A 26293-nucleotide genomic window follows, 5' to 3' on the forward strand; every position below is an offset into this window, starting at 1 on the left:
AACACGAGCTGCTCACGAACAACGAGCCAAATTGACAGCTCTATGCGTACATAATGAATGTTATATGAGTATTATACCGATATTATATTATAACCTCCATGTAACCTCTATATAACCTACCTGTAAATTATCTGAATTTATAAATAAGTTCCGCACTTCAATTTTTATATATATAAATTACATATAGATTATATGAAACTTACATGAATGTCAAGAATATAACCCCTATATTTTTTAACATGCTTCTTAGAATTGTGTGCTATGTAAATGCCTGTACGTCTTGCCTACACAAATTTTTTCCCTTTCCGCGGCTTTTTTCCCTTTCCGCGGCTCGAAGTGCCGATTTCCCCCGCTCCCTTTTACCGCGCCTTCACCCCTCCGCTCCATCCTCGACACTGCCCTAGCATACCGTCCTTAGCTACTCCTACCCGCGCCATTTCCGTCTACTTCCCTTGAGTCCCAGTTGTACCTTCGATTCCTGGTTTCTTTCTGGGGGCGGGCGGCGGATTTGCTCCCGATTGGCTGAGGGAACAATGGCTCTATCGGCGTCCGACGTCCAAACCGTCTACTCACTCCTCTCCGACGCCATCAGCCCTGACGCATCTGTACGAAGTCCGGCAGAGTCCGCCCTCTCACAGTGTGAGCGCCGGCCCGGGTTTTGCTCATGTCTCCTAGTAAGCTATCTGTCTCGGTGTCATGTTGCCGACTTCTTCGGTTTGCTGGTTTTTAGGAACATAGGCGAATGAGACGTTTCTGGGCATTATTGAAAGCAATATTGGATGCAGGAAATCATCGTCACCAGGGATTTGGCTTGCCGTGATGACATCCGGCTCTTGGCTTCCGTCTTCTTTAAGAACTGCGTGCGCCGCCTCTGGAGGCAACGGTGAGATTCGTATTTCACATGAATCACACCTTTGATAGTTCTTATATTTCTGAAGATTGAATCTATATTATCAACTGTTTTACTTTTCCGTTCTTTACGAATACGATATTGCCTAGTATCTTAATCTCATTAAGATACCACAGGGCTACTTCATGTTTTTCTTAACTGCTCAGTGTCAGTGGCTCAACGGTTTCACTCTTTGCTCATTGGTGTCACTTAGACTCTCTATTGGTTGTTGGAAAGTAATCTTAAGTCGAAACGTTGTATTACAATAATTTGATCGTTCTTTTTTTTTCATTCCAATTTTTATTTCCTTGATCCCTCATCTACCATTCATGTGCAGAGAGCCCAATCAGCAACAAAACATGCCATGCTAAAAGGATAAGAAAAGTTGAGTGAAGAAATCAGAAACTTTTTAATAAATTTAAACTTTGACATCTGTTGTTTCAGCGGAAAGACATTAATAATGTTAGCATGGAACTCTTTCTCTTGGGCATTGGAGACCTCCATTGCTTTTACCAATCAAAGTAACCATAATTGGGATCAATATGCATGTCAATTATGGATTATTACCTTAAAAGTATTATCCTTTTAGCATGACAAGCATGAAAATCTTTGGGGTTTTCCAAACTTATTTTTCATGCATGTTTGATGATTAAGGTTTTTTTGTGGCTGGGTGTATTGATGAAGTTGAAGTAATTCGGCACAAATCCATGAATGTGGAGATTTTCATAAATGAGAATGTGACTGTGCTAAAACTAATGATTTTGAAGAAACTCCCAATCTAGACTAGACGAGGCAAGCGTAAACCTTACTTTTATAGTTCTCACATTCACAAGAAAGATCCAGATTCAATTTCAAATATAGAGTTTTTTTCTGCTAAAATTTTTGATTAATAATATGACATGCTTTTGCAGATAGCATGATCAATATAATTAAAAAATTACAATTGTGATCCATATAGAAGCTGTTTAAATGTTTATCTACTTTATGGAGGCTGAAAGCTTAAATACTTATACCACGAAACTCTTTTGTTTTTCTCAAGGTTCAATACTGAAAACTAGTCTGCATGATGAGTTTGACAGATCTATTGTAGAAAATAATTCATACCATTACCAAAAAGTTTGGTGGAGGACAGCTTATATTTTATAGTTGAAGTGATGAAATGCTTAAAAAAATATGCTAATTAATTTTTGTAATCTTTCTTTCTTATACCATGAAAATTCTTTGCCTTTCTCATGGACTGAAAACTAGTAGGCATGATGAGTTTGACAGATCTGGTGTAGAAATTAATTCATAACAAAGTTTGGTCGAGGACAATTTATGGTTGTAGCAATGAAGTGCATGAAGAGATATGCTAATTAACTTCGGAAACTTTTTTCTTGCTGTATCTAGAAGTCATTTCATTGCCGAATGACTTACACAAAGAAAAGCTATTAATTTATATGGTTGTCTTATGAGGGAAGAAACACAAACTAGAGCCACCAATAAAATATATTATTTTGATTATTTAACTTAATGTGAGTGCTTCTAAAGACCATAAATTTATAATATTTTACTTTGTATGGGCTTTTACATAGCACACAATTCTAATGTATTTACATATATCACACTTAAACTTCCATATTTACACTCGTAGCACATAAATGTTTAATATCACATAAGAGATAGTACTTTTACCACTTTTAAAAAGAAAAATACACCTTTTCATGCATGGGTTCAAAGCACCGAAGTGCTATGTATGTAAATATGAAAGTTAAGGTGTTAAACATGTAAATACATAAGAATTGTGTGCTGCGAACGTAAATTAACCTACTTTGTGTTGTGCATGGAAGCTGAAGATCATACATATTAATTGACAAAACTTTGGTAGTGATAGATGGTGCGTTTTTTTTTTCAGTCATTCTGCTTTTCCAGTAACAGGCGAATTCATGCTTAGGATTTATTCTTTGTTTTTTTTTTTTGTTCTTTTGTCAAGCCACTATCTGCTACTGGTTAACCTGTAAACAAATTGCAATTTCTGCATGCAGTGTTATCAGCAATGATGAGAAAGCTCATATTCGGAAAAAGTTGTTGTTAGGTATTCGTGAAGAAAGTTCTCAGGTAAAGATTCATGCTGTAGGTTTTTTTAGTTTTCCTTTTTCTTGCTTGGAGCATGCATTTTATAACAAGAATTAAAATTTAATTCATTTTCACATATTTTTGATTTGTATATAAATATTATGGACATTTATATTTTTGTATGATTTTTATCGTAGACCCCTTTATGATTTTCACTGTAGAACACATAAGTAGGCTCTTTCTAATGTTCAAATGTTCTTTGCTTGTGTATTATATTTCTACAGATAGCACTTCACTTGGCTGATCTTATCTCAAAAATTGCACGTATGGATTATCCGAAAGAATGGCAAGTTCTTGTTTATTGGCCTTTTCTTTTATCAACACTAATAAATTGTGGTTACAAAGCTTTTTTATCTAGGACAGTTAATCACAGTGTTATGTCTAATTTTTTGCTTTTTTTTTTTTGAATTTCTTACCAGTTGTTAAGTCAGTCCAAATATGGATATTGACATAATACACTCCCAGCCTATATTTTGCTTAAAATTCTTCAATTCTGATAATGACGCTGCTTGCAAACAGTTTGAGAAGTTGATCATTTGTTGATCATAGCTTGTCATATTAAGTGAATTGTTTAGCAGTTGTAAAATGAAATTGCAGTATATTTGTTGCCGAATTATGTATTTTTTGATAAAACCTGTTGGAAATTATGTTTTGATTCATTCATTGTATTTGAGTGTGAGAAATTTTGTTCTAGAACTTGTTGGCCTTCCCAGTGACACTTCCTTTTTTTGGTCCGTAAATGGTTTCATTTAGACATCAATGTGTGTTTTCCAATGCATTCTGTTTGGTCTATATGTGATTATTAACTGTTTTCTGTTTTGTCTATGCCAGCATCTGAAACCTTTTTATAGATCAAGAAAGCACGAGATGCTATCGGATAGTAAGTTGATTCTAATTACTATTCCATCACATTATGACCATAGAAAGCCTCAAATTAGGTGTCTAATTAATTTTACTGTGACCTAATATGTCAAATCCTATAATGATTTGATTCATTCTGGGTGGAATATAATTACCTTCACGGTCGAAATATAATTCGATGTCCACGATGTTTACCAGAGCTTATTTTCACAGATTTTTTGTTTCCCTATGAACCATGGAGCAGAAGGTTAATAAAATTGTGGAAAAGATAAATAATGATGCAAGGATGCAAAATTGATAAAAACGAAAGCTTGTTTACCTCCATTGCCTTGGATTTTTTTTTGTAAAACAGATGAAGTTTGAAGTCTCTTGAATATATGCAGACCGGTATACCACCAACTCGTGCCATTTAAAAATTTTCAGGCACAATTTGTTGGATTTTCACAATTAACCAAAATGGTTAGATGAGTTGCTTCAAGCTGTTTGACATGGCTGTTAAAATTGTCCTTGTGATGCTAAAAGCAAAATACCATTTAGTTTTATTAAATTTCGCCGAATTAAATTATTCTTTGCTTGATGTGGCATTTTCAACAGCAAGGTTCAGATTTGGGGAACATACACCAGTAAGAGCAGAGTAATAAAATCTCCTTTACAATCTGTAAACTACTAAACCTAATGAACATTATGATACTGATGAAATGATATTTGATGGAATTATGCAAATAATTTTTGATGGAATTATGTTGGGGCCAGGAATGCTAATGTTTTAAGACCTCTGATGAATGCGAATAGGCTAAATGCTATTTTTTTTGTCCATGGTTATTACAAAAAAAATAGCAGTTTAGTTGGCTTAGAAATGAAATTGATCGTGAACCAATCTGAACTTATCAACATTAAGAAAAACCTTCTTAGGGATGTGAAAGTTTTTGATTTATTGAATCCAATGGTTTAGTTCTAATTCTAATGCATGCTACATGAAAGATGTTTGATCCCAGAAGGGTGATGAAATGAAATATACTTTTCTTATTCCTTAGGTAGGATTGATAAATTTGCAGGTCAGACCAAGGAATTATCTAAATAGAACTGAACCGGGAAAGTGGAGATAATGACATCTTCCTTATTTGTGTGCTTTATGATGATCAAATTAATGGATAGTCTTGATTAAGTGAGATGCGAGTCTAGATCCAAAGGCTTCCACTGTTGTTTTCACTAGCTGTTGTGTGTTGGGGTGGGATCCAAGTTGTGCATGCAGATTGCTTGGATTTCAGCAAAATTGCATTTTTGAGTTGGATTCATAGCCAATCAAAGGTCCAATGGGGATCCAAGGCTTTTTATAAGATTGGAGCGATCCTTGTATGCAATTTAGATGTAAAGTGCACTTATTTTGCCTCACAAATAATTTGCACTCTTTAATGTTCATTGATCAATTACCCACAGTGATTTTTATTTATAGAAACAGGATTGCATGAATAAGGACCCAGATTGAAATCAAATCTAATTTTGTCTTGAGCCGTGTCAAATTTTATCTAAAGATTCAAACCTAACTTTATATCCAAAGTGAGTAATTAAATTTAAGAAATAAGCTAAAATAGTGGAAAATTTGGCAACAAGTAATATAATTCTAAGAATGATTGGAAACTAGTTCGACTTTTATTCTGTGTAGTTTGATGTCGCGGGGCTCATAAGAGGACCGACCGGTCCTCTTGGAGGGCGCCTCACCACCCCCCTCTTTCCTCCTCCGCTTCCCCTTCATTTTTTTCTCCCTTCCTATTCTTTCCTTTCTTCCTCTTCCTATTTTCCTTCCTAGGCCTTTCATAAAAGCCCAAATCCTTATTGTATTCTCCTTTCCTAATTTAAACCCTCTCATAAAAGCCTAAATCTTTATTTTATTCTTCTTTCCTAATTTAAAACCCTTTCTAGAAATCTGAGATCTTAATTTTATTCTATTCTCCTTACTTTAAATGTTCCCTAAGTTGGGTCAGGTTTTTTATAAATAGGAGTTGGACTGCCTAGTGTTAGGGCTCTTTCTTTTAAAATTTGAATTCAGTTTTGTATGAGTTTTTTTTCCCTCTCGACTGCTGTATCCGAGGACGAGGAAGGTTCTCCGGTCCGGCTATAATATCGTCCAAGGTGGTGATTATCTTCGCCGTTTCGACCACTACTTGCTGTCCTGCAGTCCACTGGCGTTCTAGCCACCCTCCAGCACCGCCAGACACTTTCCTGCAAGCTAAACAGCCGGCCGATCCCCCCTGCAGCTTTACTGCAGGCAGTTCGTAGCCACCTGCTGTCCTTCCAACTGTCACTGTTGCAGCCACCTGCAGCTTCACAGTCCACTCACTGTCTTCCAACCGTCTCCATTGCAACCACAATTCCTTCGCAGCTCCTTGCTGCCCTTCCAGCGTCCTTTTCGGAAACATTTCTGCCCCAATTGCCTCTCTTAAAGCAGGCTGCAACCTCCACTAAGCTTTCCCGGCGCCTCCCGCCATTGCCTCCCTCCTTCATGCAGCCCTCAGTCTTCCATTGTCTCCGCTCCTTTGGCTCAGCCGCCCTCTCTGCCTCCGCTCCTCGGTTTCGACCGCCAGACGTGCGTCGGCTCCTCGGCTTTGATCGTCATCCGTGCCTTCGCTCCTTGATTTTGGTTGCCATTATTGTCTCCCTTGCTCGGCTTCAGCCGCTATCTTTACCGCCTCCGGAGTCAACACTTTGATGTTGTTTTCTGCTTCTTTCGGCTTCGGTTAGACGCCTTGACGAGCGCACACTTGCTGCTCGCTTTCACACGACATCGCTTCGGCCTTTGTCGCAGCTGCTGCTCCGACACTACCTCTCGGGACTCCCTCATCGTCGAGCTTGTTATTTCTTTATTTGTTGACTCTTTGCTTGTAATGTTTTGCTTCATGTTTTGATTTATGTGGCGTCTTCTCTTTTCTTTTGAGTCATCATTGTAACTGTCATTTTTTTTAAAATTATTAATTAATTCGTGTCTTGCATTGTGGTTTGGGTTAACTCTGGTATCATTTGGTATTAGAGCTAGCCCAACCCTAAGTCTATTCTATGGTTCCTTAGCATCTGCACCCCTAACCAAACAAAAATTTTTTCCCCTCTTCCTTCTTTTCTTGCTTTCCTCTCTCTCTCTCTCTCTCTCTCTTCTCTTTAACCTTCCTTTCTTTCCCTCTACTCTCCTTGACATCTTCTCCCCTAAACTATCAAGTATGCCCCCCAGAAGAAACGTACCGGGCCCCGCCCGGGATGTGCTACGATGTGAAATCTGTCGTTTACAACAACAATTGACAGAATTAGATGAAGGGACCCAAGGCAAGGTTACCCTCGATCGTGACCCGGTGAGTCAATGAGAAGACAGGGATGCCGACATGAATTCGTTCTATCGGGAAGATTTCAACGATGAAGAATACCGTCCACACCGTTTTGACATCCAATACCCGAGGTGACCACAAGAAAAATCCATCGAACATTGCGACTTTAGCATTAAAGTAGATCTCCTCGAATTTGATGGCGATATGGATCCAGATGAATTCTTTGATTGGCTGTGAACAATCAAACGAACTTTCGAATACAAGGAGATACCTGAAGATAAGCGGTTCAAACTAGCATCTATTAAACTGAGAAAACACACCTTGTTATGGTGGGACAACCTACAACGTCAGTGAATGAGGGACCACAGTGACACAATGAAGAAAGCCTTACTATAAAAATACTTACCCCCACACTACTGCCAAGACATGTTTCTGAAGCTCCACACCTTTAACAAAGAGAGATGTATGTAGAGGAATTCAGAGCCAAATTCAATCAGTTACAAATAAAGCCCGACTTGGTCGAACAAGAGGAGCATGCCTTCGTCCGCTATCTTGAAGACCTAAAACCCGCGATTAGCAATGTAGTTCAACTACAACCCTATTGGTCGCTAAGTGACATCCAAACCTTAACCTTGAAAGTTGAATGACAAGAAAAGCAGACCAGTTCGGTCTTCCTTCCAACAACAATTCTCATACAATCCAACCTCAACAACTACACCTACCGAAAAAAGCACATAAGGAATAGGGAAACCAATATATGGGAATGCAAAAACCGATCAAAACAACAAGAAACACGAAAAAGGTAGCTCATTGGGGCCAATGTTAGCCAGAAAGTGTTTTAGATGCCATGATTTTAGCCACATCGCCTCCAACTGTCTTACCAGCCGAATTGTCTCTTTTACAGATCAAGGTGTCCTGGAGGAAAGCGAGGATGAGGAGACAGAAGAAACTACTGAAGAATTACTTAAGCTTCTCGAGGATGAAGGCGAATTACTAGTCATACGATGGGTGCTACAATCAAAACCAACACGTGATCCGTCATGGCCACGACACATCTTTCACATAAAGTGTATATTTAAAGGAAAAGTTTGCAACTTGATAATCGACAATGATAGTTGTGAGCATGTTAAATCAACACTAGTGGTAACAAAGTTAGAATTAACCATGCAAAAACAACCGGTCCCTATTCCCTCACTTGCCTGAAAAAAGGAATGAAATCCGCGTGGATCAACAATCCCTTTTTGAGTTCTCGATAGACAACCAATTAAAGGAACAAGTATGGTGTGATGTCGTTCCCATGGACACATACCATATTCTAATGGGATGACCTTGGCAATGCAACCACAAAGCTCAACATGACGGGTTTAAAAACACATGCTCATTCAATAAAGATGGCCAACACATCATATTATTACCTAGTAAAGACGCCAGAGACACCGAGGAAACAATCATTCCAAGAGCCACTTTCATGCAGTCTGTTCGAGAAGCACCGATGGCGCTAGCCCTAGTCCTACTTGAGGCGTCTGAGAAAGAAAACTTAATACTAGCACACCTACATCCTCGACTACAAGACTTCTAGGACATCATGATAGATGGCCTGTTAGAGAGACTATGACCACCGAGGGACATCCAACATACTATAGACATTATACCAGGACTAGTCCTACCAAATAGACCTGTATACAGACTCAGACCAGCGGAATACAAGGAACTGTAATGACAAGTACATACATCATCACCAGAGGGTTACTTCGAGAAAGTAAAAGTCCCTAAGAGTGCCATAAAAAAAGATGGATCATGGAGGATGTGTATCAATAAAAGAGCCATAAACAAAATAACTATCATGTACTGATTCCCAATTCTTAGAGTAGACGTCCTCTTGGAACACTTACACGGAGCTACTCTATTCTCAAATACCGACTTACGCAATGGATACCAGTAGCTACATATTAGACCAGACAATGAATGGAAGGCAACCTTTAAGATTCGAGATGGACTATACGAGTGGATAATCATACATTTTGGCCTGTCAGATGCACCCAACACTTTCATGAGATTATTGAATCAGATATTTCACAACCTCATCGAGAAGTTCTTCGTAGTCTACTTTAACGACATACTGATTTATAGCCATTCAGAATAGGATCATGTACAACATTTGACAATAGTTTTTGAAGTACTCCGAAATGATAAACTATACGCCCATCCAAAGAAATGCATTTTCATGACAAATCAAGTATACTTTTTGGGTTCATAGTATCCAGTGTAGGCATTCAAATGGAGCTGACAAAAATTGAAGCCATTATAAGGTGTACCACACTGCTGTTGTTCACCGAATTAAGACAGTTTTTGGGGTTAACATCGCTCTACAATTGCTTCATTAAAAAATTTCAGCACTGTTATCACTTCCCTCGTCTAGCTTTTAAATGGCAAAGAGTTCACTTGGCCACCGCTCAAATTAGCTATGACACACTCAAAGAAAAAGTAACTCTAAGCATCGGTTTTAGCCTCGCCAGATTTCACAACTATTTGAAGTAGGATGTGATGCATTAGGTGTCAGAATCGGGGTCGTATTGAGTCAGGACGGTCACCCCATCGCTTTTTTTAGCAAGAAACTCAACGAATCCAAGAGGAAGCATTCAATCTACGACAAATAATTCTACGCAATTGTAAGAGCTCTCTTGAATTGGAGCCAATATCTACTGACAAGTGAGTTTTCATTGTTTACAGATTATGAACCCTTTAAATTTCAGAACAACTAGAGTGAGCTTAAAGGCTGACACACAATCTGGGTTGAATTTTTAGCATAATTCAATTTCATATTTAAACACAAAGCCGTGAGCCAAAGTCATGTTGCAAATGCACTAAGAAGACATCACTTATTAATCACCTCAATGCAAACAAGCGTCATAAGGTTCGAGATCTTCAAAGACCTATATAAAGCAGAGGAAGACTCTAAAGATATCTGGGAACAATGTCAGGAAAAACCGATAGGGCAGTACTATCGTGCAGATGACTATTTGTTCTACTGCAATAAACTATGCAATCCTAGATGTTCTTTGAGAGAAGAGATTGTATAAGAGAACCATGATGGAGGCATCGCTGGCCATTTCAGTAGAGACATGACTCTCATCCTCTTCAAAGAACACTTCTTCTGGCCTCGACTACCAAGGGATGTAGAGCGACAAGTCAACAATGTAGGATTTGCCTTTTGGCAAAAAGAAGAGGGCAGAATACAAGGTTGTATACGCCGTTGCCTGTAGCAGAAGCACCATTGGTGGATGTCAACATGGACTTCGTATTAGGTTTGCCCAAAACACAGAAGAACAAGGATTCTGTAAATGGTTGTAGTAGACTGATTTTAAAAAAAGGACGCTTCAGATTGCATGTCTACACATAAATAAGTCGGCAAAAATTTCTTCGTAGCTCCCTGTTTCCCTTCCAGCGACCTCGCCTTAAGCTTCTCTGCCCCCATCGCCTTCTGCCGCCTCTCTCACAGCAGGCCGCGGCCTCCACCAATCCTTCCCAACACCTTTTGCAGCTGCCTTCCACCTTTCTGTAGCCCACGGTCTTCTATTTTCTTTGTTCCTTGGCTTCGGCTGCCCTCCGTGCCTTCGCTCTACGGCTTTGGCCTCCCTCCGTGTCTCCGCTCCTCAGTTTCGATCGCCAGACTTGCCTCTGCTCCCCGGCTTCTGCTGCCATCTGTGTCTTGATTCCTCGTCTTTGGCTTCCATACTTGTCTCAATTCGGCTTCGACCGTCATCTTTGCTGCCTTCGGTGTCCACCCTTCGCGACGTTTTCCGCTTCTTCCAGCTGCGGTTCTACGTCTCGACGAGCGCCTACTTGCTGCCCGGTTTCTCACGACATCGGCCCGGTCTTCACCGCATTCGCCACTCCAGCACTACCTCTCCGAACTCCCTTCTCGTCGAGCTTGTTGTTTCTTTATCTTTCGAGTCTTGCTTGTAATGTTTTGTTTCATGTTTTAATTTATGTGGCGTCTTCTCTTTTCTTTTGAGCCATCATTGTAACCGTCCTTTTTTTTTAAAAGTTATTAATAAATTTATGTCTTATGTCATGGTTTGGGTTAACTCCGGATCACTTGATTTGACTCTATTGATTGGCCTATGAAAATCTAGTTTTTTTTTTGTACTAAACTAGCTAATTTGTACTTCATCAAAGTTCTAAAAATGGTTGTAGATTAATCTAATTCAACTTATTTGTAGCTCGTTTACACTCCTTATGAAAATGGACAAAACAAGCTATTTTGTACTGTATCAAAGTGATGTTGAATGGACAATAAAACTGTAAAAACCCTGCAAAATTTGACTGGGAAAGCGAAAAAGTGTTAAAAAGATAAATCACAAATCTATCTATTTGATGTTGGGTTCTCCAAACATTTGAATTGTTGAATCTGCAAAATAGGTTATACTAATGCCTGAAAGTATAGGAAGAGGGACTGAAAATTCCTTACAACCATATAGCTGTAATTTTTTGTCGATCAAAGTTAACTATCCTGTTAGACGTATGATGCAATTATTTAGTGGAATCTTTAAGGTTTCAGTTATTAATTCTGATTAGTAAATAAATGAATATTCACAACATTTGCTTTAAATAATCAAGATTAATTAACTGCTGATGAATTAAAAGGCATCTTACTACTAGATGACTCAGTTGCAAAAGTCTTTGTCAGTTGATAATCATAAATCTTTAAATGCTTGATCTTACTGGCCTGTGTCATAGGGACGTGCTTTATATCATGAACAAGGACACAGCCGTTTTAGCTGATATTGTGAGAGGTTTTGGGAATCCTCGAATATGGGTATTAGGGAGATATTACAAACTTTTCAAGAAATTGGCACATTCAAAAGTTAGAATCATTAAATGTAAGGACCTATGTATAATTTATCATAAGCTCCATGGAAGATAAACGGCATAAAAGTAAAAAAAAGGAAAAAAAAAAAGAAAAAAAAACTTTGGTGGCATTGGCCACTACAGTATTACTTTTTTTATCCCTTGTTTATACTCAGATTGTTAGGATGTGTTCAAATGTCTTTTGCATTGGGAGAAGTGTTTGGTCAAAGATGTCTAGTTCAGTTAAATAAGTAAATGCACAATATTCAGAAGTTATTGAATTGATACTTTGGTAGAAATTGGTTTTGGATATGGTATTTCTCAGGACTGTTGATCTCTATTGAGAGCAGCAGCTTGTATCTGCTGAAATCTGACCTTTTGTTGTACTGATTTATAAGCTTTATTTGCCATGTATTTAGATGCTCTATGTGTTAATTTTTACATTTTATTACTCAGGCCAGAGCTTTTTTCCTTCTTGGCACAGCAGCTTCAGTCAGCGGACATACTAACGTCACATAGGGTTTTTATGGTTCTTTTTAGAACATTAAAGGAACTGTCAACAAAGCGCCTTAGTGCTGATCAAAGAACCTTCTCTGAGGTATCTTTCTGGCTTTCTTGATCCTCATGTTAAAAATACTAAAATATCATTTTCTTATTTAGCGTTCAGCATATTTTTTGGATGTGTTGCTCAAAAGTTTCTGGGTGCCGTGTTTCTAATAAGGATAAAAGTAGGAAGCAATTTTACTTTAGGTGTTTCTATTATTCCATATAATCATATCTTCATACTTACACGATAAGTGGGAGTTTAAATTCAGAGAGAAAAAGAAGAGGATTAGAAAGAAAAGAATCACTTCATTTCAATTTGGAATTTTAAATGAAAGAAAAAAAGATAAAATAGAGGAAAGGCTTTCCTTTATATCAAGGATTTTTTTCTCACAAAATCTGTGGAAAATGGAGCCAAACTACCCCTATTTTGATAAAATGATAAGGTTTATTGCGTTTGACTCCTAACATGGCAGCTTTCTTCATATGAGACTATACATTTCAATTCGAGTATAATATCTTTTTTACTTATGCATGTGGAGGACATTTAAGATTGTAAAAGATTTGTTTATGAGAATGTTCCTTGGATCAGCTTCATTGTCAGGAATTATTTTTTGTGTTGCTAGAACAACAAGTGTTTGAAATAAATTTGTATGAGTTGTCCATATGCTCTATAGCTACCGAGTCAATGATCCAAGAGCTAGAAATGGACATTTTTGAGACATTAAAATCGCGAGAGAGGTAATACTTGAGATTGCTAGAGTACAAGTATCCGTTATACATATTTCTTTTTCTTGTGATTCTATTTAGTTTTTTAGTTTCTCTTTATTTCTTCTTTGTGGTACTCAAATGATTCTATGATGTTTCATATTTATTATATTTACTTGTTTCTCATTATACTTGTGTCTTGAGATTTTTTCCTTCTTTAGTTTTAATAATGTCAGTAACTACATTTAATTCGAGGCGCTTTCAAATCGAGCACCTCATCGCGAGTCTCCTGATAAGCACCTCAAGACTTACAATTTTTTTGGCCCGAGCAAAGTTGGCACCTTTATCATTTGAGACTATATGCCTTAAGGCTATATGCCTCGAGGTTTTATGCATGAGGTGTATGATGTGAATGCCTCAAATTAGCATGACACACACACATATCTGTGCTGCATTCTCCGACCTGTTGGTTGGCATCCACGATATAAGATCCCTTTGGTCGGGCTTTCGAATCCCCTCTGACACAATTGACCTTAAGGAGGTGAAATTCAAATTGTTAGGCACATTAGGAATGGCTGGAGGCTCGTATTATATTAAACTTTTTATATTTGGAGTGGTTTTCAGGGTAGAGGGTAGACTTTTTAGTTTTATTATTATTATTATTTTTAAATTTTAGCCTTCTCTTGTTTTTGTTTTATTTATTTGATTTGATATTCTTTTGAGTTCTTTTTTTTCTTTCCATTTTGTTTTGTTTTATTTTTTTTAATTTGTCTGAATTTTTTTTTATATAAGGTAGCTTGTAAGGAGTTTAAGAGAACAATTTGTGACGCTTAAAATTATGCTTTTAGTGATCTTTATGATATATTAAATACTAAAGAGGATGAAAAATATATGTATAAAGTAGCCAAACAAAGAGAAGAAAAATGAAAATTTAATTCAAGTGTATTAAAGATGAAAATCAAAAAGTGTTTTTCTTAGAGGAAGATATTCATTATAGGTGAGTGAGTTATTTTGATAATTTTTTTAATGAAGTTCCAGAAAATAAGATCGACCTTAGTGATTTTAATATCGTTAATAATAATAAAATTTTTGTTTTTATCATCGCATTAGTGAAAGAGAAGTTGAGACTTTAAAAAAAAAACAATGGTGGAAATTCAACAGGACCTTATGATATCCCAATTGAAGTGTGAAAATATTTATGAGATTTGAGAGTTTCTTGGTTTTATAAAATCTTTAATATTATTTTAAAACCTAAAAATATGCCTGAAGAGTTGTGGAAGAGTATTTTTGGTCCCATTTTTAAGAATAAAAGGGACGCACAAAAGTGCGCAAATTATAGAGGAATTAAGTTGATGTGCCATACTTTAAAATTATGGAAGAGAGTAATTGAACAAGAGTAATTGAACAATAGGTTAAGACGTGGTACAAAGATTTCTCATAATCAGTTTGGATTTATGCCGAGTAGGTCTACTATGGAAGCTATACATATATTGAGAGGTATGATGAAGAAATACATAGAGAATAAGGAGGATTTACATATGATTTTTATTGATTTAGAAAAAGTTGACGATAAAGTTCAAAGAGAAGTCTTTTGGAGAGTTATAGAGAATAAATGTGTTGATATGACTTATATTGAAGTCATTAGAGATATGTATACTAGAGCTATTTCTTGTGTTCGAACAAAAGGATGATTGAGCAAGTATTTTTTTATTTTATTTGGATTGCATCAAGGATCGGCTTTAAGCCCTTATCTTTTTGCTTCAATTATGGATGCTCTTACTGGACATTTACAGAAGGGTGTAACTTATTGTGTGCTTTTTGCTGATGATATCCTTATTGTGAATAAGACTAGAGGAGTTCATGAAATACTTGAAATATGGAGGGTCTACATTGGAGTCTAAAGGACTTCGTTTGATTAGATCTAAAACTGAATACATGAAATGTAATTTTTGTAGTAGTAGCTCTAGTGACAGAGTTGTAACCGTGTGATGTAATCATTAAAGGGTGTGCGTATTTTAGATATCTTGGGTCTATTATTCAAAGTGATGGTGATATAGACGGGGATATTATTAGGAGAATTCAAGTTGGTTGGTTGAAGTGTAGGAATGCATCGGGTCTATTGTGTGATGGATTACCTTCAGTTCCTTGTGAATGATATATTGGTCTTGACTTCATATATTTGTGCAGCTTCATGGACTAAAATATTTTTAATTTATTATATCCCATATTTTATTGCTGAATGGAGGAATGTCTATATATCACTTGTTTTAGGACTTACAAATTTCACAGCCAGGACATCAATATTGATTCTTATTTATCCCAGACATTAAACATGGGATCTCCTTGCTTAGGTTCAATGCCAAGTGGCCTATCTTTTTATTTTCTTTTCAAGAACATGTGAATCAATTGCAGCTACTTTACATAGCTGTTTCCATTTTGTTGATATATTTAATGGATGTTTTGCAACTGACTTTTTGGATTTAGATTTAGCTATAGTCCCAAGAAAATTTGAGTATCGTTGTTGATGTCCATGCGTGGAAAATTCATGACAACAATTTGTTCGTTACAGTAGAGAAGAGCTGATTTTGGAAAGTATTTTATTTCACAAAATAATCTGAAAAGATGGATGAGGTGTTCTATAGTTCTGATACCATGATGTAAATTGGAAAGTTGGTTGAATGAACATTATTTTAGCATATGCACATATTTTTTATAATTCTAGAAAACATTCTGACAAGAAATATAGAAAATCGGGGACTATAACAATTACAATAAAAATACATGAAACTGAAATTATACGGGTAGTCTAGATTTCTCCATAAGAAAGGACAACCCAGATCCATTTCCTTATACAGTTGAGCAACCTTTTATGGGTAAGCTAGCTGTGAGTGACCTCACAGATCCATGAGCTGGTAGCAGAGATGACAGTGCATTGCATGAGTTCAGGCAAAGAGTTTGTCTGCTGCATTAGTTAAGACGGGGTAATCTGCGCTTTGTGATTAGTGTGCATTTCTAAAGCTGTTGAAGCCAATGAGTAGGTAATTGTGAAATTGAATGATGAGTCTCATGAGGAAAATGACATGGAATTTTACTGAAGAGAGTTAACATGGAACACCATAGCGAAAACCCGTAATATATGAGAAAAATGCAACATTTGATATGTTCTAACAAAAAAAAAAGAAGTCTTTTTCTTGGCTGATCACACTTGCATACGAAAATGATAACGGTGATGAACAATATTTAATTTGGAGTGATCATTATGGAAATGAAACTATTTTGATCTATGGTAACAATGATGACACTTCGGAAAATTAGCTTAGTTTATTAATATCATATGTGACTTTAAATAAATTTTTTGTTTTTGCTTTGTCCCTAATCTTTAAAGTTTAGTTTTTTTGAACCATTGAACCATGATTTTTTTGTATTTACGAATGTTTATCTTTCAATTTAATTGTATTATTGTATCTTTTTGCCAATAAGATGTATTATCTCATTCATTTTTGAATCAACAATAAATTATTTATGAATTTTTAAGGATTAATGATTTTTCTTACTCATGCGCATCTTGCTATGCACTATGCTATGACTCTAGAAGACCCTTGTGCTATATTGCTCAATTTGCTATGAGAAAGTATGATTGGCAAGGAGAAGTGGAATCAATGTCAAGAACTGAGGCCAACATTCAAGCAATTGATGCATTACTATACTTCAGAATTCTTAGGTGTGTTTTGTCACGACCAGAATCAGGGCTTGGAACTTTCAAAGCTTGAACATATGGTTCGACGATGAAATTAAAATTTTTTATTTTTTATTTTTATTTTCTATCACTAACATTTTACAATCCAAATATAAATTGAAAGAGCTACTATAGAAAATAACTTACTTAATAAATAATTAGATTACATTTTTTTTGTTGACCTCACCTTTTGTACATATTCTTTCCTCTAGTATTCATCTTATTCAAAATTTTAAACCTGAAAAAAAATAATAAAATAGTATCATGAGTTATCCAAGATAACCTAGTGGAGTAATTACACTTCTAAAATACAATATCCTATAGAAAAAAAAAGGTAATATGTATGCTTTTATTCTCTAATATGTTTTATGAAATTATATAATAATTTACATCATATTTTCATGATGTTTGCTCATAGAAGAAATCTAGAATATTTTCATACTTTGCCTTTTATTTTATTTTTAAAGTTTGAATCTTTTAAATTTAATGCTCATCTTGTTCTTAACTTGGTAGATTTGTTTTAGGAGCACCGTCTAAATATAACACATAATTTTACACACTCTTGGACAATACATATCTTATTAACATCGTAAGGCAGTACTAGGTCTTATATTATTTGAGTTGGAATGGTACCTATTCACTCTGAATGATATTTTCTCATCGATACAACGGTTTGTGTTCTAAATTATATGATTATCTGAGGTGGTAAGAAAACATCTATGCTTGTGGGTGTATTTACATCGCCAACCAGTATCATAAAGGAGTGAACTCGTTTTCTTAGCATACATATACAAACATTCATATATACGCTATTTTAGTTCTTCATAACATGATTCATTTCTCATGAAATATATTTTATTGATCTATTGGCAAATAAATATCATCCTAAGATAATCTAAAAGTAATGTATAAACTAATGTCATTCTATAAAAAATAAAACTATCGTTTCATTATTTATATAGATATGCTTACATACCTATAACATGTTTATGAATATGAAAAACCAGTTGTAGTTTAATTTCATTGATATAAAATATAGAAGAGAATATATTGAAATCAAGATAATTTCAACAGAAATATTATTATAACTTAAAAAATATAATTACTCACCTCAATATTTCTTATCTATGTCGTTCTTCTTGAAATCTTCTTTTCTATTGCACAATCACCGGTCTTATCTTCCTCGTCCTTATTTTGATCTCTTACACAACCTTAATCACCAGTTTTAATTTATAAGATATTAATATTAACTTATTAACAATGCAAAATAAATTACATAAAAAAACATCAGACCCTATTCCTTACATATCCTTTCATTCTCCCTCTATAAAACTCAACAATTAGGGTGTCCAAGTCTTACAGAACAAAACTTCCTTGATTTATAATCCAATTTTCTTCATTCCATGCTTTCATATTAAATTAACATAAACACAAATTAATACTATTATCAATTAGTTTTAATTTAACCATTTAAAAGATAAAATTATAAATCCTAACCTTAACCTTATTAATATCTTTCTTTATTGCACAAAACTCCGCCTTGATCTGAATATTTCTTTCTTTAATTTCTCGTCCAGAATTAATCACTAATATTAGTTTACAAAGTTTAATCTGACTTAATTGCATCTAAATAAATAAACAAATATCTTCTTTAAAAAAAATTCAAAATCAATACCTCTCTCGCCATTTTGTTTCGACCCACTCGCATGTCAAAGCTCTAGTGCTCGTCTTGACTTATTTAGTCCTCTACTTGTATGCAAAGCCCTCAACATGAAATAGGTCCAATGCTTCCCACACGAGGCTCTCTTCTTGGCTTCTCGGATCAGCTTGGTCGTTTCTATTCCTCCGCTTGCAAATCCGCCGCAAAGTCTCTCATCCTTCCTTCACACACAAAGCTACTCGATTAGATCTTACAGTAGGCACACTCCGATTGACCCCACAATCCCTCCTTTCTGCACGTGGTAAAGCCCCTTGCACGCGATACTGACGTCGTTTCTAGTGTCGACTTCGACACATGAACAAGTACCACATCCCCGCCACAAGCAATGGCGTCTTCTTGCCCTAGACACAAGATAATTGCCGAAGTCAGTCTGAAGTAATGTCAACTATAAGTTAAGAGGCGTCATCCTTCCTCACCCTCCCACTGCTCTGCCTCCCACTCTCCTCTTTGACTCACTACGGATTTGAATGGAGACAACTTATTCATCTCTAAACCCATCAAAATGAATTCTCCTTTTGAACAGACCTAAGAAAATAAAATTTCCTTTTTTTTTTCTGGTTGTTACAATTGTTGCTTTAGGAATATTTTTGCAGGAAAATTCATTGTTGTGAACTATAGAGCTAGTTTGTAAGGACATAAATGAGTGCTATAATTATTCCTATTTGAAATTATTTTGGAGGTAAGCTCAAAGGTGCTTGCCATTGAAGAGAAGAACTTAATTAGTGCTATAAGAAGTTCAAAATCTCTCTCAATATAATAATCACAAGAAGAAGAGCTATTTAAATTTACACTCTTAAAGGAGTCTTAAAGCTAGAAGACGTCAAGAAGACTTTCATTGGATCAAATAGCAGTTGAATTATCTTCAGTATGATATTGAGAAGATTGAAATGCTTTCCCTAATGGCATAAGACATTGAACTACAGAAGGAGCTCTTCAATTTGAAACGGCGGTAAATTAATTTGTTTTCACTAAATTGTAGATTGTAGTGGTGTTAGTGATTTGTTTTTTTTAATAGATTAAATTTTAAGATCAGTATATGATAAGAGTCAACATGAAGTAATGCATTGCATCGCCTAGATGATAATAAAATGCCAAAAACAAAAATAATAAATTGCTTCCTCCCCTGCTTCAATTGTATTCGTGTTTTTTCTTTCATCCTCATCTTTAATCTCAACCTTTTTTCTCCATCTTAAATAATGTTGTTTATAAAATATTAATAAAAATTTAAACAAGTGGCTATATTAAAACTTCAATTACATAAATTTTAATGTATACTTTTTTTGCTTGTTTCTTTCTGGCTTTTATTATCAGACCTATTGGTCATACTTCTGTCTCCATCAAAGAATTTAACATTGAAATTTTTTTTGCACATCCGATGATGTTGCCTCATCATTATCATTCACAAATTATTCATTATCTGATCTTTAGTCATACTTCTGTCATTACATTGAAGCATTTTTATTTAAATTTTTATGCTTTAATATATTGTTGTATATGATATAAACCATAAGTTCATCTTTATGGCAGTCAAACGATTTCCCTTTTTATATGAATTTAATTGTATTCCACTTTTGCTTATAACCTCATAATGAGTATATAAGTCCCAATACTTTAACAATAAATTATTGTAGCTATGGAATTCCATAACTAAATTGAATCTACCATTCCATTAATAAACTTAAAAAAATAGAACACAATTAAAATTGGGTGAATTGTTTTTTTTTTAAACAATAAATATTAAAAATTATTCATTTTACCTTTGTTTTGCTGTAATGCAAAATATTCTTGCTTGCTTTTGAATGGTACAAGGTAATACAAGTGCTCATACTGTTCTAATCCTTTAACGTAAATTGCAAATTTTGAAAAATGATTAATGTATGTTTCCCAACTCGCTTTCCAACAGATGGATGAGTTAGTAATGCTCAATCCGGTCAACTAGATTTTTGGTCAAACAACCAAAAGTTGGTCAAGCAGCATTTCTTTAGCCAGCCTTGCGTTTCATTAACCTATGGTTTCAGCTGGTCAACCAATGGTTCCAACTGGTCGTTGAACACTTCTAGTTGGTCATCCAACTTTCCAAGTGGCCACGCATGGGTTAGGTTTAAACATAGACATGCGTGCCTGGGTTAGACTGGGTTAAATATCTCCCAGGCGGCCATATATTGGTTGCACTCAAAATAGGCATAAATGCCTGTTTTATCCAACACATATAGCTTTGAATGAGTTGTAGCCTTGACAAAATAGTTAATTTGCAACCAACCCAAGCAGTCGTTTATGGGTTTCGATTAGGCGAGACTCTTTGGTACTCATTTCTTGCTAACTATGGTAATCGATAGCTTTTAGTTGGTCATTTGCTTTGACTAGCCATGCAAGTTGGTTGACCAACTGGAGACTTTTTCATTCTTTTTGCCCCGTCTTTCTGTGGGATATTTTATGAATTAAAGAAAAAAAAAATACTAGTTTTGCCAATATGATGACAATAAGAATTATTTTTTTTGGTAAACACAACAACAACAACAACAACAACAAAACCTTAGTCCCACTACGTGGGGTCGGCTATATGAATCCTTTTTCTCCATTGCGTCCTATTTAGTGTCATATTTTCATTTAGTTCTAGTAAATTAAAATCATTTTTAACGCAATAAGCCAAAGTCTTCCTAGGTCTACCTCTGCCTTTCTTGATCCAAGTTGAATCTAAAACATCTACTGTCCTAATCGGATCTTCAGATGGTCGACGTTTAATGTGACCAAACCATCTAAGACGACTTTCTCTAATTTTGTTTGTCACAGGAGCTACACCAACCCTATCACAGATATATTCATTTCGCATTTTGTCTCTAAGTGTAAAGCCACTCATCCACCTAATCATTCTCATCTCGGCAACACTTAACTTATTATTATGCTTCTCTTTTAAAGGCCAACATTCAACGCCATATCGCATTACAGGTCTCACCACCGTCTTATAAAATTTTCCTTTCAGTCTAAGCGGTACTTTTCTATCACACAAAATGCCCGAAGCATTCCTTCACTTCAACCAACCAACTTGAATTCTACTATTAACATCCCCATCTATATCACCATCGCTATGAACAACGTACTCAAGATATCTAAATCGTTCACACCTTTTAATAATTTGATCACCCAAAGTCACACTTCTGTCACTAGAGCTATTACTACTAAAATTACATTCCATGTATTCAGTTTTAGTTCTACTTAAATGAAGGCCTTTAGACTCCTTGTCCTGGGCTTTTTCTCTCGTTTTATCCACGAGAAGGATATCATCAGCAAAAAGCATACACCAAGGTTGATTCTCCTGTAGATGTCTAGTAAGATCATCCATAACTAAAACAAAAAGATATTGGCTTAAAACCAATCCCTGATGTAATCCAACAGAAATAGGAAAATATTTGGTCAATCCTCCTTCAGTTTGAACTCAAGTAGCAGCTCTAGTATACATATCTGTAATGACTTGAATATAAGTCATATCAACACCTTTCTTCTCAAGAACTCTCCATAGGATATCTCATGGAACCTTATCGTAAGCTTTTTCTAAATCAATAAAAATCAAATGTAGATTCTCCTTATTATCTCTGAACTTCTCCATCAAACCTCTCAATAAATGTATAGCTTCCATAGTAGACCTACTCGGCATAAATCCAAATTGATTATGAGAAATCTTTGTGGTACGTCTTAACCTATGTTCAATTACTCTCTCCCATAACTTTAAAGCATGACATATCAACTTAATTCATCTATAATTTGCACACTCTTGTGCATCCCCTTTATTCTTAAAAATGGGGACCAAAATACTCTTCTTCCACTCCTCAGACATCTTTTTAGTTTTTTAAAATAATATTAAGGAGTTTAGTAAGCCAAGAAACTCCCAAATCTCCTAAATATTTCCACACTTCAATTTGGATATCATCAGGTCTTACAGACTTTCCACCATTGGTTTTTTTTTTAAAGTCTCCTCAACTTCTTTTTTACTAATGCGACGGTAAAAATGAAACGATTTATTATTATTCACGATATTAAGACCACTAAGGTCGATCGTATTTTCAGAAACTTCATTAAAAAAATTATCAAAGTAACTCACCCACTTATGTCGAATATCTTTTTCTAAGAAAAATACTTTTTGATTTTATCTTTAATTCACTTTACTTGAGTTAAATCTTTACTTTTTTTTTCTCTTTGTTTGACTAGTTTATACATATATTTTTCACTTTCCTTACTTTCTAATGTATTATAAAGATAATTAAAAGCAGATTTTTTAGCGTCACAGATTATTCTTTAAGATTCCCTGCGGGCCGTTTGATATTTTTCCCAGTTCTCCAAGCTTTTACATTCAAACCAATTTTTATGACATAACTTCTTATATTTTATCTTTTTTTGCACATTATTATTCCACTATTAACTATTTTTATTCATATAAACTTTTTCTTTTGATTCTCCAAACACATCTTTTGCTACTTATTTAATAGTGCTTGTTAATTTTATTTCACATAACATTTGCTTCTTCATGAATATCTCAAATTTTGAAATTTTGAATTTTACTCATAAAAATAATTTTTTGTGTCTTTTAAGTTTCTCTATCTAATTCTACGATGAAGAAACTGATAAAAGTTTTGTTCACTCTTTATAAAATTTATATTCAAGTTACTATGTGATAAATTGATCTTTTTTATTGCTAATATGATGAAAATAAGTAGTCAGATTGTTTGGTGCTCTTATTGTATAAAGTCGATCAAGGTTGTCATTTCAGCTAGAAGATTTAATTGGATTTTCAATTTATTCTTTTGCCGCCTTAGGTAAGGCGTTCATTATGTAACGTTATTAGTTCATAATCTATGATAAATTATCGTAGGATGATAGAACTTGGTATTTACGTTCTATTTTAATTTTTATTTTGTAGTACACCAGTTAGCTACAGTTCTTTCGAAAATGACTTTATGTTGTTTTAAAGGCGATTGAGCTGCCTTAAAACTTTTACTTTCACTAGGTTTCTGAGAAGGACAATTTCTTTCTGAGTGTAACAATTTTTACGATTTTAATTATCAATGGTATCCCTTTCTCTGAAGAAACGTAATGACCCGCTTTTCCAGATAGCTGCACTACTATTCGATTATTCGTGGAGCCTATGGAAGAGTGATGTACAGACTATATTACAGAGTTTTTCCAGTTTAGCTCTGCCTGATCCATCAAATTCTTTGAGGGAACATCAAAGTAGTCTACTTTTGACTTGTGAAAGATGGTTGTTTTGTACTAAGATAATTCGACAGCTGATTATTTCTGGAAATGCAAGCGATGCAACGTCTGCTCAGGTAAGTAACACTATACCTCTCCATCATGAAACGCCTTCGTTTGGTCTAATATTTCTAATTTATTTTTTTATATTATCTATCACTACTCTTATGTGTTTAACGGCCATGCTAACTTCCCAGGAGGTTCGGTCGGTCAAGGAGGTCTGTCCTATGCTCTTGAGTGCTATTCAATCGTTTCTTCCATATTGTAAGACGTTTCTTCCATTAATATGTCTATGTTCTTGAGCCCTGCTATTATTATTATTGTTGTTGTTTGTACCATTATTGTTATTATTCATTTGTGGTTATTATGCTTTCTTTGTTCGACCTCTAGAAAATGCTTGTCCCCATTTCCCCTTTAGCGAGTATTGTTTGTTTTAAGGCTTTTTTTCTTCTTGTAACCAAGGTTTGCAGATGACATTTACATTAGTAGTGAGCATAAAAAAATTGAATAATGTAGGTAAAATGAGATGGTCTGAAGATTAATAGAATGAAGACTGATTTTAGTGAATGCAATTCAATAGTTGTCAATGCAGTTTTCATAAGTTGACTATAGAGGATAAATGATATTTGGGTATGTCTTTTGCAGCACAATTCGTTTTTCTTGTGTGAGCCATAATCTATCAATCATATTAGTTGTGGTGTTTGTGAATGATCTAGAACATTCCAATGATTCATATTTATGATCTCATTTATATGAGATCACTACACTAGCTTGTACAAGTGTATAATGTGAATTTGTTTATGTTATTTTTTGAAAAGTTTGAGGCAATAAAGTCTATGGATCTGTGTTGAGAAACAAAGTGATCAACATTTAGAAATACAAATGTTATGATGAATGTGTTGAATAACTTGTTACCATAGTGTGAAAATTGTTTCTCAAGATTTACCTTCAATTAAAATTATTCAATTTCATCCATTGAACCTAGCCATTTAATTGAATTAGAAAAATGTTAATTGTAGCTCTTTATAACAAGCAAAATGTTTGACGTTTTGTTGTTGACAGCCGGCCATCTTCAAGGCTGCATCCATCTACCTTCATTCCTCTAGTTGCCTGTTGCCATTGTGCATTTCACAGCCTTCCATCTACATTTGCCAAATGCATTCTATCATGCAAGAACCAGCTCACTTCCTTGCTGTCTGCTACCATTGTTTCCTAATGCGGAAGAAATATAAAATATTGCATTCATCACATACTTTAGTGCATTGATTAGGCGTATTGCTTCCTTGTTAATTTCCTCCCTTTCTTTGCCCTTTGCCCAATTATGGCTGTTTTTAAGCTCTAAGTTTCTTTGTATTTTAAGCTCAGCAATCAGGTTATATTTTTTTATAAAGACGGTAAATTTGTTCTTACATGCATCTCACGAAGAACTCTTGAATATGGCCTTGAGGATTCTAAAATATCTAGATGGGAACCCAAGAAGGGGGCTAGTATTTAAGAAATTAATCTAGCTTTTGCTACTCCTAGAAGAACGACACGTAACAATCAAATTTCTTATTCTATATTATGGTGATAAGGCAACTATCAGGATAACGCACAACTCTGTCTATCATTACTGAACTAAATCTGAGGAGTTAGATCAACACTATTTAAAGAAAAAAGTCTTAATAAAGATGAGTGTATTTTTTTTATTCCCTCATATGTAAACTACAAGCATTACGATAAAAGCATTGATAATAACTCTATTTGAAAAAAATGATCGTCAAGCTTGAATTGCATGGTGTTTTGAAACGAGCTTAAAGGGGTATGTTGAATAGTGCCGTACCTTTTCAAATTGCAAAGGGTAGTACAGTTTATCTTCTACCTTACTTGGAGTTTCTTCTTGTTCGGTTCCAAGACTAATGACAAGAGAAGGCTAGCAATATTTCTGCTGGCAACTTGCAGACCTCACAGATTTCCTGCTGGCCCAATCAACAGTTGATCTTCTTGGGTTGGCTTGTTTTCCTGCATAGAGCCCCTATCCGACTCTCAGTTTACCTTTGTTTGTGATATAAATGAAAATAAACAAATAAATAAATAATATGAATTTTAATTGGTAACGTTGGTTTGAGTAGTAAACCTTCTCAATATTTCTTTGTTAAGGAGGCGAGTGTCCCCAATTGAACAAACAAAAATACGACATAGATGGGAGAAAGCGAGTCAGAGAAGAAGGAAGAAGAAAAAGAAAAAGGAGGCTCATGTTCAACCATAGCGGTAAAATCACATCTGTGAAGAAAGCAAAGAGGTGAGAATGGGAGATAGTCCACTCGTGAGGCAAG

At 35.1% G+C, this 26293-nt stretch overlaps 1 protein-coding gene across 4 annotated transcripts in view; it reads left to right on the plus strand.

Annotated features, from left to right (window-relative positions):
- Positions 1 to 253: 253 nt before the first annotated feature.
- LOC110023201 (importin-11) overlaps positions 254 to 26293 on the plus strand; it is a 102602-nt gene continuing 76562 nt past the window's right edge. For all 4 annotated transcript variants that reach the window (XM_020722495.1, XM_020722496.1, XM_020722493.1 and 1 more), the window contains exons 1-7: positions 254 to 674; positions 786 to 883; positions 2914 to 2986; positions 3229 to 3290; positions 12484 to 12625; positions 23837 to 24055; positions 24176 to 24242. In XM_020722495.1, coding sequence (XP_020578154.1) covers positions 534 to 674; positions 786 to 883; positions 2914 to 2986; positions 3229 to 3290; positions 12484 to 12625; positions 23837 to 24055; positions 24176 to 24242 — 802 coding nt within the window. In that variant the 5' untranslated portion in view covers positions 254 to 533. The remainder of the gene's footprint in view (positions 675 to 785; positions 884 to 2913; positions 2987 to 3228; positions 3291 to 12483; positions 12626 to 23836; positions 24056 to 24175; positions 24243 to 26293) is intronic.

Source organism: Phalaenopsis equestris, unplaced genomic scaffold (genome assembly GCF_001263595.1).
Source record: "Phalaenopsis equestris unplaced genomic scaffold, ASM126359v1 Scaffold000223, whole genome shotgun sequence".
Lineage (NCBI taxonomy): Eukaryota > Viridiplantae > Streptophyta > Magnoliopsida > Asparagales > Orchidaceae > Phalaenopsis > Phalaenopsis equestris.